The sequence below is a fragment of the Pan troglodytes genome, chromosome 7 (assembly GCF_028858775.2).
Source record: "Pan troglodytes isolate AG18354 chromosome 7, NHGRI_mPanTro3-v2.0_pri, whole genome shotgun sequence".
Classification (NCBI taxonomy): Eukaryota; Metazoa; Chordata; class Mammalia; order Primates; family Hominidae; genus Pan; species Pan troglodytes.
The window spans coordinates 140464170-140484217 of NC_072405.2; the positions used below are offsets into that span (position 1 = coordinate 140464170).

Below are 20048 nucleotides of genomic sequence, written 5' to 3' on the forward strand. Positions count from 1 at the left end.
ACCCTGACCCCCTCGGGGTGAGTTGGCTTTCTGGGAGCCCTCTAATCCAAGGTGTGGCCCTATCAATCTGTCTAGTTTGCTCTTCCCTTTCCAGGAAAAGCATAAAAAGGGAAGCAGAAAGTTGCTGGCTGTTGTCAAGTTGTGTAAACTCCTGGGACTGCCTTTTATTCAATCAGAATAATGTTTTCTTAGTAACCAAACTACAGTAGAAACTGATTCTTCTACTTGGCTCCCTCACCAGGAATGCCACCACCACTTTCAAAGGCAAAATTTGTTTTTCTTTACTAAATGAATTAGGTTTTCCAGCAATTTCCTTTAGATTTTTCTTAGACTTCTACTCCTTAAAGGGGAGTGGGTGTGGAAAAAGGGCTGTAGCTTGAGGTATGTATATGGGAGTAGCTTGATCAGTACTTCTGCTGAGGGAAACAGCACAACCAGAGCATGAGGTGACAGAGGCAGGATATTGTAGAAGAACAAAGGCAACGGGTTCAGAGACAGAATGTTTGGGATCAAGTCTGTAACACATACTAATAGGGTAAATGAACAAGTTATATATCTCAATTTGCCTCAGTTTCCTCATCTGGATTAAAGGTACAGTAACCACAGGATTGTTGTAATGTCTTCAATGAAATAATCTACATAACGCACCCACCAAACTGTCAGGTTCATCAAAAACATTCAATAAATCTCAGATGGTTTTGTATGGAGATAAACAAATGTATTAGGTGAGCAAACGCAGATGATGAATGTTGGCCTGAATGGCCACTGAGCTGTGTGTATGGCACATATACACACAGTTGAAAGGAACCTGCAGCGTAGCAAACCGTAGAGATGAGATTGGTCCAGGAACCTTGGAGGTGATGACTCTTGACTTAAGCCAAATACATTTGGTCCTTGGAAACTAAAGCAAGACATCAATGCGAAAACACCCATCTCAGAGAAAACAGATCTTCCTGCCCAAGCAAGTCCTTTACCAGCTATTACCAAAGTGAACTGTCAGTCTTGTTTTGCTTCCTCTCTTTCTACCACACCACACTTTGAGCAAGGCCTCCAGTGAAAGTGCAGGCAATGCTCAGAGTGAAGGAAAACCGAGGGTGCTCTTCTGAATAAATGAGGTTTATATAATCTAAGATTTACAAAAACATGGATTTGTTAAATCCAAAAGCACAGAAACATTAGAGCCAAAGTTCAAAATTATCCTTTCCAAAGTTTTTGAAAATAATAAATAATTCTATGTTCGATATTTATTTTCTTTCAGATTTGCTTATTTGCTGTGTAAGATTAATTCAATGGCATACATCGCCAATTAGAAAAACTGTCAGGAAGACAGACACATACACACATTTATTTATTGTGACAGAGAAAAAGAATATTGTAATTGGCCAAATAGGTTAATGGAGTGTAGAAAGGTAGTTTTCATTTTTCAAATAGGTTATCTTCATCTGTAAACTAACCTTTTGTATCTAATGGATTATGACAAATTATCACCTAAGGCCACAGAAGCCTATGTGATACATGAATAACTGACCTAGGTTAAGGACATCTTGAGCATGAGTTCTGGATCCTTAAAGGAGGTAAAAGCACAATACCAAGAGACTGGGAGAGAAGAGGGAACAGCTCCTCTTCTCCAGGGCAGGGCTAACTTGGAAAAGCATGACATAAATAGTTTTCCTTTGGCACCTTTCAACCTCATTGTACTCCTTTCTCTGGGGACTTAGGAGGATTAAATTATTTCACTGGGTGGCTCTTAGAGAAATAATTTCATCCCCCAAAACCAACAAAATCCAAATGATCCGTCCAGGTGGTGTTACCCAGAACCTTTCTAAGTGTGCACATGGTGTGAGGGCTGGGGAGGGGGTTGCAGCACAACATGGGGATGCCCACACACGACTGCCTGGCAAATAGTTTCCTCCACCACCCCCATCCCTGGGTCTGCCTCCTGGGGCCAGCACCTCTAGTGTCTCAGATCGTTAGGGATTCTTCCTGTCATTTACTTTGGAAACCAGAGATTCCTTAAATCTCAAAACCCTTTTCTTGGTTGGGGGTTAAAAGGATGTGGGGAGTTGAGGGAGGTTCATTATTTATATATCAGAAACCAAAATGCATGATCACCTTCACACAAGTGAGATATAATACTTTCAATGTGTATTTCCAATGTATGTTCAACACAGAAATCATCATTATTCTTTTAGCCAATTAAAAAGCAAAAGTTGCTAAAGGTTATCTTTAAAAAAAAATCAATGGTAGAGATGTGGAAGAGAATTCAGGTTAAGCAGTTTCTCTCTCAGCTTCGATAAATCTACTCTATCAGCTGGGCCAAAGGTACAAATTCCAGGAATTTCACAATGGGATTTTCTTTAAGCAAATCCTAGGCGACTAAAAAGCTTTTTAGTTGAGGTGTGGAAGTTACCTAGGACTAAAAAGCTTTTTGTTTTTTCTTTCTCACCCCTAGGACCAAGGATTGAGGGGGAAGGATTATTGAAATGTTCTCTATATGACGTAATACTTTGGAAAGGCTGTAATTCTTTTTACTCACATATGAAATGTCTTACCAGATTTTTCAGCAGTGTGGACAGTTCCTTTGTAAGAGTAGAAAACTTGACAAACGCGGTGCCAAGGTCGGGGTTGTCTCGACTTAAAAAATTACTCCCAAACTTATCAAGAACTTGTGCATAGTTTTCTTCATTTTGTACATGATCTAAAAACAAAAAAGAAGAAGAAAGGAGTCTGAACTATTATTTGCCACAATGAAAAGTTATTTTGAACACCGATCACTATGAATTCTCAAAATGGAAGCATAAACTGTAGCAATTATTTATTGCACATGTCCCAAAGGTTAGGTTAGGAGTACACTAAATATTCTAACTCACTCTACTAAGGAAGATTTTCCCTTTTATCTTTTTTTCTTTTTTTTTGAGACAGAGTCTCACTCTGTCTCCCAGGCTGGAGTGCAATGGCACAATCTCGGCTCACTGCACCCTCCGCCTCCCAGGATCAAGTGATTCTCCTGCCTCAGCCTCTTGAGTAGCTGGGATGCATGCCACCATGCCCGGCTAATTTTTTGTATTTTTAGTAGAGACAGGGTTTCACCAAGTTGGTGAGGCTGGTCTCAAACTCCTGACCTTGTGATCCGCCCACCTCGGCCTCCAAAAGTGCTGGGATTACAGGTGTGAGCCACCGCACCTTGCCTTTCCTTTTTTCTTTCATAGAATTTAGCTCATTTATAGTCCAGTTAATCCACTAATTCCTCATAGGCTGAGGGGTCAAATTACATCACATTTTCAAGCAATTAAGAAACTATGATTGACTGGGTATGGTGGCTCACGCCTGTAATCCTAGAACTTTGGGAGGCTAACGTAGGCAGGTCGCTTGAGCCCAGGAGTTCAAGACCAGCCTGGGCAACATGGCGAGACCCCGTCTCTACAAAAAATTAACAATTAGCTGGGTGTAGGGCCGGGAGCGGTGGCTCACGCCTATAATCCCAGCACTTTGGGAGGCCAAGGCAGGCCGATCACGAGGTCAGGAGATCGAGACCATCCTGACTAACATGGTGAAACCCCATCTCTACTAAAAATACAAAAAGGTTAGCCAGGTGTAGTAGCGGGTGCCTGTAATCCCAGCTACTCGGGAGGTGGAGGCAGGAGAATGGTGTGAACCCGGGAGGCGGAGCTTGCAGTGAGCCGAGACCGCGTCACTGCACTCCAGCCTGGGCAACAGAGTGAGACTCTGTCTCAAAACAACAACAACAACAACAACAACAACAACAAACAATTAGCTGGGTATTGTGGCATGCACCTGTGGTCTCAGCTACTTGGGAGGCTGAGGCAGGAGGACTGCTGGAGACTGGGACGGCGAGGCTACAGTGAGCTGTGCTTGTGCCACTGCACCCAGCCTGGGTGATAGAATGAGACCCTATCTCCAAAAAAAAAGAAAGAAAGGAAAGGGGAAAGGGGAAAGAAAAAGAAAAAGGAAAGGAAAGGAAAGGAAAAAGGAAAGGAAAGGAGAAAGGAAAGGAAAGAAAAGGAAAAAGGAAAGGAAAGGGAAAAGGAAGAAAGAAACTATGATTACCTGAAAAAGTAGAAAATTCTCCTTGGAAAAACAATCTTGGATTGCAAAAGAAAAATTCATGTGTCCTAACAGGTTTCTTTCCCTGCAACTAATCTTCATTTCCTTTAATTTTGTCTAAGCTCCAGGTCTGAGGAATAGTATTTGTAAAATGCTTTTCACAGTCCAGCTCTTGCTGCAAAATGTTCAGAATTGGATCAGATGAATTAGGTGCACATGAGAAACATTAATTTGTGAAAATTTCTCCTCCCTGAGCTTTTGTTTTCCAATCCATAAAATGAGTCCAATATCTAACTTACAGAATTGTGGTATTGATGAGCTGACATAAAGTATATAAAAGTTTCTCAGTAGAGCAAATACTGCATAAACAATAACCCCCACTGCCTTGAAACATGTTCTTTGTCTGGCTTCCAGGATATCATACTTTCTTGAGTGTCCTCTTGCCTCACGACTGGTCCTCTCCATTGTCTTTGCTGGTTCTTCATCTCTCTGACCTCATCATGTTGAGGCCCCTCAGTCTTGGACCTTTCTTCTCTATTTTTGCTTACTCTCTTGGGATCTCAGTCTTACGGCTTTAAATACTTTCTATCAGCTGATAACTCCTAAATTGATATCCCCAGCCCAGAAAAACCCACCCTCTGTAATACAGACATATATTCAACTACCTATTCAGTATCTCCACTAACTATGTTGAATCTTAACATGTCTAAAACCAAACTCTTGATCTTCTTCCCATTCTTTTTCTCACAGTCCCCTATCTGTGGCAATGGCAAATACACTCTGCTTCTGAAATGGTCTCTCTGTTGCTACTTTTGCCTCCCAGCAGTCTGGTATCAACACAGCATCCAATGCAACACTGTTATACTGTGCATCAGATCTTGTGACTCTTGTGGCAGACATTACCACTTGCCATGGATATCCAAGTTCCCAATCCTTGCAGGGTTACAGAAAGGAGTACTGCATTTCCCCATACTCTCAAAGTAAGGCAGGAAATATGGCATGCACCATCCAAGGCCATGTGAGTGGAAGTGATGCATACCACGTTCTCTTGGAAGCATTTCAGATGCCTGTACTCAACTCTCCACCTCCCTCCTCTGTTGTGGTGCACAGAGAAGCATGAATTTGTAGGGAGGCCCACAGTAGATGCATAGTATTTACAGAATGAATAAATGAATAAATAGATATTTATCAAAGTCATATCTTTTTTTTGGTTTTTTTTGGTCATATTTTTAAAGGCTTTACAATAAATTACTTTTCTTTATAAAGTCTTCCTTTAGTTGGAAACAATCCTTCCTTGCCCACAATTCTCTGTACCTCTACTGCAGTATTTTCTACCACATCCTATATGTGTATATATGTATATATACACATATATATATACACACGTATATATGTATATATATTATATGTGTATATATGTGTGTATATATGTATACACGCACACACACACACACACACACACACACACAGATCTTTTCCTACCACCAGACCGCAAGAGGCAGGGATTACCTATGGTTCACTTCTGCATCCCTACCCAATGGACACTGCTGTAGTTCTTTCAGTGAGCTGGACTTTCAAAGCTGCGGCTTGGTTAATATTTGTTGACCTGGATTTATTGAATTCCTTTTCAGGAATTTAAGAAGCATCCCTTTCTGAAATAGCCTAGGATGTTCAATAACTGAGATCAGATTTTTAAATTCTGCTTTCAAACACACCTCAATAAGTGCATGGGTGCAATGGGCACTCATGAAACAGAACATGAGTCTGGATTGGGAAATAACCCAGGAAGTCTAAATACCATGAAGGAAACAAGTGTCACAGCAGTACAATGAAATGAAATGAGGCCCTAGCCAGCCTTCTAATCACCACCACATTAAAAATTCATGGTGCCTGCAGTGGTTGTCAGCATCTCAGGCTGAGATATTAAAAAATGCAGCTCTGGTTACTATCCAAGTTCACTCAGAGGAGCGGCTCAGAAAAACAGAAAAGAAAGGCCACACGAGCTCAACCGAGAAGACACACAGGTTTCATCTCCCTCATGTGCTGGAGCTACTCCTGATACCTTCTGTCTGAGGCCAAAGAGGTCCCACCTTACCACCAAGACTCCTACCTCATCTGATATCCTTTTCTGATTTTGGAGACCTATGAAAAAAGAATTCAGCTGTGTGTTCATTTTACCTGCTCCCAAGGGAAGCACCTCAGTAGTAAAAATAGGTATATAGGCTGCTTTCTTGAGACTATCAAATATTTCAAGTGAAAAATATAATTAGTTAATCAAATATCCATGTATGCGCCACCCAGCTTAATAAATAAAATATTAAAGAATGATTCCCTATTCCCCTACTCCTGTCCCTCTACCCAATTCCGATCTCCTTCCTTCCCTCCCTAGACACAGCCATTATCCTGAATTGAAATTTCATGCAAAGGTTAGAAAGAATTACAAGAAGCTCTCCATCTATCTGTGATGACAGACTCATTAAAGAATAAGATGGAGTTGGCTAAAGGCTAAGGCAGAGACAGGCCATAGGAAGAAGGTGTTGGGAGAAGCTCAGAACCTTCTGTGACCCAAATGCTTATGCTTTCTACAATCTCGTATTTCACCCCCACTAGTTCTGCAAGGGAAGAATTATGCTTATTAGGTAGATGAAACATGAAATGTGACGTGAGTGAGGCAGAAGACTAGATAAGTATAGGCTAGGTCATGGGTCTTGTATGTTTTGCTAATTCCACAGCTGAATAACCATGTAGTCTCTTTCCATATATATATATGCATATGTATGTATGTATGTGTGTATATACTAGCATATATGTCTCACATATATATACATGTCTCACATATATATGTGTATATATATAATTTCCTAGCATAAAAATATAACAGTTTAGTAAGATATATCTTGGGGTAATAATAACAATAATAATCATAATCCTATGAAAATAGAATGATAGAAAATTAAATGTAAGGTGCTTAAAATAGTGTCTGGCATGTGGCATGTGCCCCAAAATGTCAGCTACTGTTACCGCTATAGATCCATGACTACTTACAATACAGAGCGATGTCTGTAATATCAAACAGAATAAAAACACAGGTCTCACATGTCTTTTTTTAACATACTGTATTATAAAGTTAGCAAAGTCAATACTAGAAAGATCACACACATGTCCCCTAACACACACACACCTGTGTACAAAATTAAGGGTTTACCCAGCAGACTTTCAACAGGCACAGAGAGTGAGACAGCAAAGAACCATGATTCTGGTGGAGGAAACAGCATGGGCAACGGCAGAAGGGAGGAACACACTGCAGAGTACAGTAAGCCATCTGAGGGGAATGTCAGTTCAGAGGTATAGGGAAGAGGAGGGAAAGAAGGCTGCGGTGGTGGGACACTGCCACAGGAATGAGTGTTTCTGAAGGAGAGGAACTGATAAGGCAGAAAATGGTCCACTCACTTCAAGAGGTTTCAGAGAGCAGGATGCAGCTCTGTTTTAAGATCTTTACTACATGCGAGTGCTAGAAGACTTTTGGGCACATAGTACAGTGGGAGTTAGGTTAAGTAGGTGAGAAAAGAAGACTGGATAAAAGAAAAGAACAGAGAAATGTGATCCATCCGTTAAGAAGACACATTCTTTCCCAATATTCCTAAGAAACTTCTGGCATCCACGACATTGTTGCAGAAGGCAAGATAATTGTTTTGTTGCTGATGTTGAGACAAGGTCTTGCTATTGTAGACCTGCGTGGAGTGCAGTGGCATGAACATGGCTCACTGCAGCTTCAACCTACTGGGCTCAAGTAATCCTCCCAACTCAGCCTCTGAAGTAGCTGGGACTACAGGCACATGCCATCATGACCGGCTAATTTTTAATTTTTTGTAGAGATGGGGTCTTGCCATGTTGCCCAGGCTCGTCTCCAACTCCTGGGCTTGTGTGTTCCTCCCACATTGTCCACCCAAAGTGCTAGGATTTACAGGTGTAAGCCACCACGCCTGGCCTGCAAGATAATTCTAACAGCTCGGTGAATCCTTTCAGTTCAAACAAGAATGAAATAATACGAGAATGAAATCTGGTCTAGTTTTAAAAACTAGACCAGAAAAGGCCACTTCATCACGATTTCAACTGCCAGCATTTCTGTGGGGAAATGACTAATATAAACTAATCACTGATTTACTACTCTAGTATTACTATTCCAGTAATAATCGTTACAATAGCTAGTTTGTTGGGTATTGACTATATGTTATTGTATTAAGCACTTTACATACAGTACATTACTTCATTCACACTAACAGTCCATGAGATAAGTACTATTACCATCCTCACTGTGTAGATATAAACACTTACCCTTGATCATACAACTCATAAATAAGGAAATTTAAATTAGAATATCCCACCCCAAAACAAGCCACTTCGGCGTAACAATTATTTTGAGCTTAAAGCAAATAAGAAACAGCAAGGTGGCTGGGTGCAGTGGTTCATACCTGTAATCCCAGTACTTTGGGAGGCTGAGGTGGGCAGATGGCTTGAGCCTAGGAGTTTGAGACCAGCGTGGGCAACATGGTAAAACCCCACTGTATTAGTCCGTTCTCACACTGCTAATAAAAGACATACCTGAGGCTGGGTAATTTATTTAAAAAAGAGGTTTAATTGACTCAGTTCAGCATGGCTGAGGAGGGCCTCAGGAAACTTACAGTCATGGTGGAAGGAGAAGCAAACACATCCTTCTTCACATGGTAACAGCAAGGAGAAGTATGAGTGAAGTGCAGAGTGAAGGAAGGAAAAACTCCCCACAAAACCATCAGATCTTGTGAGAACTCAGTCACTATGATGAGAACAGCATGGGGGAACCACCCCCATGATTCAATAACTTCCTATGAGGTCCCTCCTCCAACATGTGGGGATTACAATTCAGATTACAATTCAAGATGAGATTTGGGTGGGAACACAGAGCCAGACCATATCACCGGTCTCTACCAAAAATACGAAAATTAGCCAGGCACTGTGGTATGAGCCTGTGGTCCCAGCTACTTGTGAGGCTGAGGCAGGAGGCTTGCTGGAGCCTGGGAAATTGAGGCTGCAGTGAGTGGTGATAGTGCCGCTACTCTCCAGCCTGGGTGACAGAGTGAGACCTTGAACAAAGAAAAGAGGAAGAAAGGAAAGAAAAGAAAGAAAGAGAAGGAAGGAAGAAGGGAGAGGAGGATGGAAGCAAAGGAAAGGAAGAACATTTTCTGCCTAAAAGCAAGGCATAAATCTCCCTTTGTGAAAGTGTTTCCCCTACCTCCTTTCTAGGAAGAGGAGAAAAACCGTTGTCACAAGAGATGAAATGTCAGTACCAAGATGAATCTGCATAAATAAACCTTGTTAAAATAATCCCTATCATCTATTTGTTTCCCCCTTATATTTATCTTCCCTATAATTTACTGCCCTATAATTCCTAGAAGTCTCCTTTTCTCTGTCTTGTCACTTCTCCACAATTTTCTGCTCTTTGCTAAAATGGTATATAAGCTCCTAGGCCTAGCTGCTTCTTTGGGGTTTTTCATTTCTTTTCCGTGAGGCCCCTTATGTCCATACTAAATAAGCCTTTTCTCCTGTTAATTTGTCTTTTGTCCATATAATTTGCAGATGTCAGCCACTGAACCTTACAGGGTACCCTCCTCTATACTCCATATCCTAAAGTAGGACAGGCCTAGGTTCAAATCTCAAGTCTATCATTTACTGTCTGTGTGGTACCTTGGTCAAGCAGCTTTATCTTTCTAAACCTCATCCTCCCCATCTGGAAAATGGAAATTATAATGGCATTTACCTCACAGAGATGTTATTAAATTTAAGCAAGATACTGCATGCCAAGTGCCTCGTACACGATGAGCTCAATAAATATTTATAATGGCAATGACACAATGATGACAACCATACCAACTATCCATCCTTGGCCACTGCATTGGAGCCAGTCTTTTACCCCGTGGACAGGAAGCAGAAGCTTCAGACAAGGCTGAAGAGTTTATATCCCTAGGCGTTGGCAATAACAAATACCTTAGGAATACATTAAAATTCAATACTCTTTAAGCATACTTTGTATATTCATCCAATGAGGCCTTCCTCAAAACTTTCAGAACCACAGCAATTATTAAATAGGTCTCTCCCTGAGGGGTTTATCTAATTGACACTATGTGTTATACCTTACCAAACTGGGCAATATTCACAAAACCTCTGGACTGGACTGCCTGCCAACCTAACCTTTGATTCTCAGCGACTCTAATTATGGCTGCTACTTATTAAGCACTGACTAAGTAGAGGGATTCAATCACAGCGAATATCCTGAAACTCATGCGATACTCCCTCAAGGCAGTTGCTTTATAGATAAGAAAAATGAAACTCAGTGGTGAAGAAAGGATTAGATCCCACTTCATTTGATTCCAAATCCTATCCTTCTCCACTGACACACTCAGGAAAGACTATCGTGGATACTAGAATATTGTGTGCCACAATATCTATTCAGAATCCACTATGTGAAAGACTTGATGACAAATACCAGGAACAAAAAGGTGAATAAGACAAGACTTCCTGTCCTGTAATAATATTGACAAAGTAATAATAATAATAATTTGCAATCACAAGTTTTGATTAATGTGCCAAGAACTGTGCTAAGTATTTCTCCTGCATTATCTGATAGTTCAATGTTCACAATTTAGAAACTGGTTTAGAGTAGTTAAGCAAGTTGCTCAATGTCATACAGCTAAGAAGCAGTAGTGACAGGCACTGACCCCAAAGCCTGTGCTCCTAACTAGTGTACTTGGTTAAGTGCAGGAGCCTCTAGAAGTCTTTTAACTTTAGCCAGATGCCAAGTGATTGAGAAACCTGAAAATCCAGGTCTTAGCTCCAGACTCTACCATGTCAGGAGACTGAAGCTCCTAGGGGCTTTAATTTCTTCATATATAAAACAGGTCTAATAACATCGGCCCTGCTGATTGGCCACTAAGAGGTAAAGGTGTCATAATTAATATAAAAGCTCTTTTGGAAAAATGCAAAAAAATTATAAAACCACAAAGGATTATTTCTACTTAATGGGTATAATAAGGCCTTGAGAACACTCTCATAAATCCATCCTGAGGAGCATTCCAAACCACAACCAAGCACAACCTAGACATCATTTGGTGAAAGATTACACAGAACACAGGCCTCAGTGACACAGAGACTTGGGTCTGAATCCCCACTCCGGTTCTAACTGGGCATATATAACCTTGGAAATGGCACTTAACTTATGTGGGCCTCAACTTCATACGTGAAATGGGACAATGCCTATAAGGTACATGGAATGAGTCTAAAAATACCTTTACTTCTATTAATTTCATTTACTCCAAAATTCAGAGCTGAAGTTCTGATGCTAATGGATGCTAATTTAAACATGGTATTTTTTGGAGGATTCCAGGATATATAAGACGACTGTGGATCAAATTCCAGGTTTTCTGTTTATAAACTGTGATCTAGGGCAATTTATACATCATCTCAGACTCTTGTCTTCTTAGCCATAGTAATACCTACTTGATGGGGTTATTAAGGGAAATAGATGAGAAAGACTATGAAGTGCCTCATCTAGTATCTGGTATACAGTGGGTGTTTATAAAATGCTAAGTACCATCCCACACTCCAGAGTCTCACTTCCTTAATTTCCCATACTCTTTCCTGGGAGCCTAGCCTCTCTTCCAAGGTCTTTATGCAAGTTCTCCTTCTGTGTCAAGAGTCCAGAGGAACACATGATAAACATTTGTTTATCATCTTATCTTCATGAACGAAGAAAAATCTTCCAGAGGATAGCTGGGATACACGCATTATTACACTCCAGTCATAAAACCTATCCAAAGTTCTCCTGTCTGTAAGTTCCATCACAATTTCAGGATTCACCCTGACTCTTTCAATGTAAGTGTAACCTACCAAGCATCCTGTTATTCACTCTCTTCTTAGCCTCTTGCCAAGGTGGGGGTCCCAGCTTTAAACACTTTGTTATACGCCCAGTTCCCAGTGCTGAGCCTGGCACATAGTGAATGCTCAGTAAAATGCTCACTGCATGTAGTGGATTCTCCTAGAACAAGTCTTTTTCCTTCTTTCAAAAAATACTTACCAGCAGCCATGTGCCACCCATATAAAATACAGTGAGCTATAATGTAATAATAAAGCCATGTAATATGTGACATAAATCATAGCACTGCCACAAAAGGGGAAGTGACAAATTTTTATATTATCCTATGCATACTTTGTAGCACTAATCACACTTATAAAATATTTAATTCTATTTGTTTTTAAAATTATATAAGTAATTCATATGCTATTACAGAGAAATATAAAGATAAAATTATAATTTCCTTTCCCATTTTCCAATCCCACCGCCTTAAGATAAGCAAAGTTAATAATCTGGAGTGTATCTCAGTGAAACCTTAGGATTAAAAAATATATACACACACATACAGACACACAAATATAGGTGTTTTCACCCCTTTCTCCCTTTTAAAAAAAATAAATGGGATATTACATACGACCACCATGGCTTGCTTTTTTCCTATGGAATAAAAATCATGAAATTTAATATAAGTAAATCTAATTATTTTAACTGGGATATGTTCCATAATAAATCCGCCTGCTGAAAGGATACTAGGTTTTCTGCAGCTTTTGCCATCAAAACACAATGCTGCAATAAATACTCTTATACACAAGCTCTTACACGCTGTTACTTTATCTCTGGAAAAATATCTTCACAAAAGCAGGACTGCTGGGGGATAGTGTGTACATTTCAAGTTTTAGTTAATATTGCCACATTCTTTCCAGAGAAGCTGGTTAAAGCAATTCACATTCCCAACAGCAATGCACATATAAAAGGGGCTAATTCTCTTCAACCATATCAGCACATAGATGTTACTGTTCTTTTTTAATTCTGGCCACATGTGTATAAAAAACTGCCTATAGTAAGCCTATCTTTTTGCATTTTATTGTCCATTAACATTTCCTTTTCTGCCTGTTTACATATTTAGCCCTGTTTTCCAATGCTAGTATTTTTCCTATCAGTTTGTAAGAATGTCTTGTACAAGGGATAGAAACTTTTATAATATGTGTTGCAAATATTTCTTCCACTTGTCTTGTAACTTGTTAATGGTGTCCTTTGCCATGGAGAAATTTTAAAATGTCATGTAGTCATATATATCAATCTGTATGCAAAAGACTTTTTTGGGTTTCCTACCTTATGTTCCTAAGCCTTCTAATATTTAGTATTTTTAAAAACCCTTAATCTTTAACCCAAAACAATGTATTTGTTTATACAGCACAGGAAAGGGTTCGTTAAAGTAAGTTATTAAACTTTTTAAAGTTTTATTCACTTCAATATTTAAATACGTAATACATCTGCAATGAAATTATCTATATGGCATGAGGAGGAGTTCTAACTTTTTTTTCTTTCTTCTGTATGAAAACATACTGCTATTTCAGATGGCCTATAGAAGGCAACTATTTAATATTTGATAAAAAAAGAACACACAGACAACACTTGGATGGAGTGGGTTAGGTTTCATAAGAGAAGATAATTGAGCAGAAACTTGAAAAATGAATAGTTGTTTAACAAGTAGACTTGGGGTGTGGACATTCAAGGCAAGAGGTAGCAGCATACCATACAGGCACCATAAAGTATTCAGCAATAAGGAAGTCAGTGTTTGCTTAGGTGGGCTGAGATACACAGAAACTAATATGGAGCCTTTGATTGCTCCAGAGCTTACCACCTTCAATCTAGAGCTAGGTAGATTAAGATTTTGTTTTGTTTTGAGACAGGGTCTTGCTCTGTTGCCCAGGCTGTAATGGCGCGGCATGGTCATAGCCTGCTGTAGCCTCGATCTCCTGGCTCAAGTGATATTCCCACTTCAGTCTCTCCCTAGTAGCTGGGACTATAGGCATGCACTACCATGCTTGGCTTTTTTTTTTTTTTTTTTTTTTAAGAGATGGGGCCCTACTATGCTGCCCAGGCTAGTCTCAAAATCCAGCCCTCAGGCAATTCTCTCGCCTCAGCCTCCCAAAGTGCTGTGATTAACGTTTTAAAAGCACTGCCCTCTGTTCCTGTTCATCATCAGATAGTGGCTCAGATCCTTTTTGCCACCAATCCAAAAACTTAGTGCCACCTGTCCTGTGACCCGGAAAATAATTTGTTTTAACTTTACAGACACCATATTATTGGGGAATGAGGGCTGGATTTGGGGTCTAAACTCTTTATTTTCTTATCTATAACACTAATTTGGAAACAACTGCTGATTATGAGCAAATTATTTCACTTCCCTGAGCCTCAGTTTCCTTACATTTTCCCACCACTAACTGTATTAGTCTATGGTTAAGATTAAAGACAAAATCCTTGGAGGCAGAAAGCCCTGTGGACATTTTTTAAAACTGCTTTCCTCCACGCCACTTTGGATGATTCATTTCTATAATTTCTCAAGGTCATTTTGACTTTGGAGTTGTTCTTTCAAAGTCCTAACCAAGCCTCAGCAAGAGTCTGGCCCCAGCCTCTGGGGTGTTATCTAGAAACTCAGCATGCATATTCTCATTTCTGCAGCACTGACAAATCCATTAAATAACAGAGCCCCAAGAAAAGATACTCAAAGAGTTCCACAGGGCTATTACTCAGCATTTAAACAGCACCTGAACATCACTCTCCTATAGCAGAAGCAGAAATGTTCTCTCTTCTGGCTTCATCATACAGCCTTCCTACCTGCCAGAAGAAATACACAATACACTTTGGTTTACTGATGGCTCTGTAGGTAATTGCAATGCTTTGAGATGTGGTCCTAAAATAGGTAGCAAAGACACAACCAATTCCTCCCCTACTTCAGCCTCCACAGTATGACTACCCAATGGAGTCAACCCTTCTAAATAAATAGGCATTTAAAAATAGGACCCCATATTTAACTACTAATTCACAAACTTTCATCAAGCACCTACAATGGGATACAAAGGTTATTTAGTGTTTAGAATTATGGCCTTGGGTACCACCTTTAAGTCCTTCTGAGCTTTAGCTTCTTGGCTTATAAATTATATGTAAAATCGAGATAATAAAACCTCATTGGGTTCTTGTTCTGCTAATGAGGTGGTAGCCTACGATAGGACTCAGCCTGAGCAGCTACCCTCTGAACACTATTTTTTTGTGGTTTTTTTTTTGAGACAGGATCTCACTCTGTTGCCCAGGTTGGAGCACACTGGCGCAATTACAGCTCACTGCACACTTGACCTCACTGGTTCTGGCAATTCTCCCACCTCAGCCTCCTGAGTAGCTGGAACCACAGGTGCATGCCACCATGCCCAGCTAATTTTTTTTTTTTGTATTTTTTGCAGAGATGGGGTTTTGCCATGTTGCCCAGGCTGGTCTCGAATTCCTGGGCTCAAGTGATTCGCCTCCCTTGGCCTCCCAAAGTGCTGGAACTACAGGCATGAGCCACACTGCACCTGGACTCTCCAAACTATTTTTAATCATCAATCCGAGTCAGTAAAACATTTCAAAGCATTTCCAATCAATGCTTATATGTTTATTTAATCAATTATAAATTATTATATATATTATACTATATATAACACAGTATATAGTATAGATAACATATTATTTATATAAATCAATGGTTCTGATCTCAATGTCAGGGGTTCCAAAAACCCCTGAAATTGACTGAAATATTCTGCTTTGTAAGATTTTTTGTTTTAAGTTCAGATAACGTGTGTCGTCGTTCTGAGGCTTACTAAGGGGTCTATGACCCCAAAATGTTCAGAATTAGAAGAAATGTTAGCTGTATCTGAAGACAAAGCTTCTTGCCCTTTCTGGGTGCACAGTTGGCGAGTCTGAGGGAAGGGCAACAGCACATGTGAGATCAAAAGGGGCAGGTCTCTTTGGATCAGTTGCTAGGGAAATGCAGTATTGTTAGACACTATCAACTCCCCTTTGGGTATAAACAGTGCATTTTAGAGGCTACAAAAGTATCTTCATCTCATTTCATAAACAGACAAGAAAAAAAATAATCTCTGTTTCACTGGTAGAAAAACCAAGGTCCTGAGAAACGAAGGACTTGTTAAGAAATACTCAGTTACTTCCTGTCAGGGTAGAGATCACATCCCAGCTCTCTACCTAGGAGCATCCCAGCTCCTCACTGTACAGGTGGCATAGAACACCCCCCAAAACATGACCTCAACTAGGCTTCTCCACTTCAGAACTCTGGGAAAAAGCATCACCCTCAAATGTGGACAAGATAATGAGGGCCACAGAGAACACAGATGTGCTGGGTGCTCCAAAAGTATGTGTGTTTGTGATTCAGAATATACACAATGGGCCAGAAGCAGTGGCTTACGCTGGTAATCAGCGCTTTGGGAAGCGAAGGTGGGTGAATAGCTTGAGCCCAGGCGGTCAGGACCAGCCTGGGAAACACGGCAAAACCACGTCCCTACAAAAACCACAAAAATTAGCCAGGCATGGTAGCAAGTGCCTGTGGTCCTAGCTACTCAGAAGGCTGAGGTGGGAGGACCACCTGAGTCCAGGACGGCGAGGCTGAAGTGAGCCAAGATCATGCCATCACACTCCAGCCTGGGCAACAGAGTGAGACCCTGTCTTTAAAAAAAAAAGAAAAAGAATCTAAATAATGAAAAAAACAAAAAAACCTTTAACTTGAAAAATATATAAACAATGGGAAAAAACCTTTAAAAAGACCAGTGGCTATTATTTTTTTTTCTTTTAGCTCATCTGAATTTTCTATAGTAAACACATTAATATCACTGCACTTTCACAATGGGGAAAGAAACCAGAAAACACCAGTGAGAAAAATCAGCACGGGGTGTTCCAGTCCCCCCAGCACCCATACAGCTCTCCACAATGAAACAAGTACATGTCTGATCAATTACCCAAGACATGGAAGATCTGAGAATATCCTTCTGCTGTCTGTGAATGCAACAGACAAACTGGCCGAGCAAAGTCATCCTCTATCAACCTCTAAATGTTCTGTCTTATGGCACTGATTATCAATGAAAACCAGTTCAGAATCAGCAACAATCTGCTTGACTTGCATACCCAAATGGGGCATCACAGAATCAGTAAATAGTTATTCTTTCTTGCTAAACGCTTAATTGGAGAAACCTCTCCAGTCATAAAAATACACTTAAAAATTCACATTGACATGTGAACTAGAAATAAAACTAAACACACACATATGACTGCTTGTTAGAGGTTGTCATGACATGGTTGTTTTCAGAGGGCAGATTCTTTGCTACGGTTTAAGTGCAACAGCTTTATACAGGAAAATACAATCCTACTTTGATGAGACATAAACCATTTAAGAATGAGGAAAATGCAATTTGAAATAAGAGGCAGCAAGATATAGGTAAAGCCACAGAATCTTTTGACTGTAGTTGTCAAGAAGGGTCTGTTTAAGGCTCAAAGGTGGTCCTTAACAGTCATTAATCTGAATCTTTATGTAAACAGTGAAAATAACTAATTGAAGACTGAAAAGCACAATGGACTCTACCTGGCACAGAGTAGGTATTCAACAAATGGCAGCTATATTTATTTTTACCAAAATAAATCATTAAAGCAGAGAAATACATTTTTATATTCACCTTTAACAGAGCAAATTTGTTGTTCATCCTAAGGCTTTAAAAAACCCCAAAATAGGCTGGGCGTGCTGGCTCACGCCTGTAAATCCCAACGCTTTAGTAGGCAGAGCTGGGTGGATGGCTTGGGCCCAGGAGTTCAAGACCAGCCTGGGCAACATGGTGAAGCCCCATCTCTACCAAACACCACCTCCCTCCCACACACAAAACAAAAATTAGCTGGGCATGGTGGCATGCAACCGTGGTCCCAGCTGCTACTCGGGAGGCTGAGGAGGGAGGATCACCTGAGCCTGGGAGGTCAAGGATGCCGTGAGTGAGATTGCGTTACTGCTCTCCAGCCTGGGCAACACAGTGAAATCCTGTCTCCAAAACAAACAAACAAACAAACAAACAAACACCAACCCCAAACTAGCGGTCGTGGGATGAGTACTCACAAATTTATTTTAAACTACTTAATTTATCATGATGTACATTCCCCAAAGATAGAAGAAGCACACATCATTAAAAAATTAACTCATTTTAAGTAAAATGAGAGCACTCATTCTACAACCAGCAAAACGGAGGAAGTGCATACACAGGCTCATACACACAGTGAATAGCTTCTAATTTCAAGTAAAAGAATATGTGAGCCAATAACTAGGATCCAAAAATTGAAACTTCCTAAGAAGCCTCGGGTTTTAATATTATTCTGGAAAGAGACACTGATTTTTAAACAGCATTCTTTTGAATCCCTCTAGTTTATCCCCACATAATTTAAGGAGTAATGCTCTCCTGGGTAAGTATATTCCCTTTTGGGGAAAAAAACCCCTTCCTTGACCCTTCATTATTAAAATAATGAAGGAACTCATTATTTTAATTTGTTTTCACCTCCCAAGGAGGTGGACCCATAAGAATGCAAAATGCCTTGAAGGCCCAAAGAAATCTGTTTAGATTTTGCTCAATCCCAGTATTTCTATCTAAAGCCTTTTGAGAACTTAAGAATTGTTATTATTTTTACTAATCAATTTACTGTAATTCAAAAAGATTTTTTAAAAAATCTGGCTATCCACAAACTTGAAAAACAGCAAAAAAAGGTAAAATTTCCTAGAGACAAGCTGCTTTTGTACACCTTGTGACATTTTATTCTAATCTATTATATCTCTTACATATGCCTGTTAAGAAAACTTTTCTCCCCACTGAAAACCGCAGGATTAAAATAAGCATTACATGACACCATGGTAGGACACCGAACCTAATTACCAACTCTAGTTACAACTGAATTCACACTATACCTTCAAGTTTGAGGAAATACTTAACTAAAAAATAGCTCAAATGAAGTTGTTTGGTTACAAAAACATTTGCTTCCTATCCACTGATAAATTTAGTACTTTACCTTTAAAATCCTAGATTTCCTTGTGCACTATGAGCTTTTTCTTAAAATAGATAATTTAACAAAATGAAAAACTGGAGAGAACACCACACATTTTTTGCCTTAAAAAACACAAACCCTGTCTTATAAAACTATCTACTACTTAATTCTAACTGAAAAGGAATGGGAGACAAAAATGTAAGGAAATGAGAAAATCAATGGCTGTCTTCCTTGTAATGAAAAAGCTACAAAACTGTTTATAACAATTTAGCTGTGTTTTGAAAATATGACTTCCACATCATATGCTGGTAATAAAATTATATACCACTGTCATTTTTTTCTTGCCCAGAAATATTAAAGGATTTACAAGCCTCAACTTTCAGACCAACAATGTTATAGATGCTAAGGGGCACCATGTGTTCCCAATAAGCTAACATTTATTCTGAATATATCCTGGCATAAATTCTAAGGAACCAGCCATATAATAATATGTTCATTTAATTTGAGCAAAGAAAAAAAAAGCCAACACTTTAACACAGAAAAAGACCTAATAGCAGGAATATCCTGAGTTCCTATTCCCAGAAAGAAGTGTATACCTGTACCTGTGTTGTGTGAGAATGTATCTGCTCAAAAAGATTAACATTTTCAACCTAATTCATTTGGTAGAATAGCCAACTCAGTATACCCATGCTTATTATGAACCACATGCTTCCATTTCTAAAAGTGCAGTATGTCTCACTGTGTTTTTTAAACAATACTGAGAAGCAAGCAGTAAGCTCTTTTCTCAAGCCACACCTGACTTATGTGCATTCACATGCCCATGCTTCCAAGGGAAAGCCAGCCCCACTCCTACTGTGCTGACCCAGGGTCTCTCACAAAGATCAAGATCAAGATGTCTGCCAGGGCTGCAGTCACCTGAAAGTTTGACTGGGGTTAGATTTGCTTCTACGTCTCACTTACATGGCTGGTAAGTGAGTGGTAGTTCTCCATAGGACTGCTTGAGTATCCTCAATATGGTAGCTGGCTTCCTCCAAAGAAA

At 39.8% G+C, this 20048-nt stretch overlaps 1 protein-coding gene across 12 annotated transcripts in view; it reads right to left on the reverse strand.

Moving 5' to 3' along the window:
* Positions 1-20048, reverse strand: part of ASAP1 (ArfGAP with SH3 domain, ankyrin repeat and PH domain 1) — a 391937-nt gene that overhangs the window by 159687 nt on the left and 212202 nt on the right. For all 12 annotated transcript variants that reach the window (XM_063817373.1, XM_054657023.2, XM_009455915.5 and 9 more), the window contains one exon: positions 2553-2698. In XM_063817373.1, coding sequence (XP_063673443.1) covers positions 2553-2698 — 146 coding nt within the window. The remainder of the gene's footprint in view (positions 1-2552; positions 2699-20048) is intronic.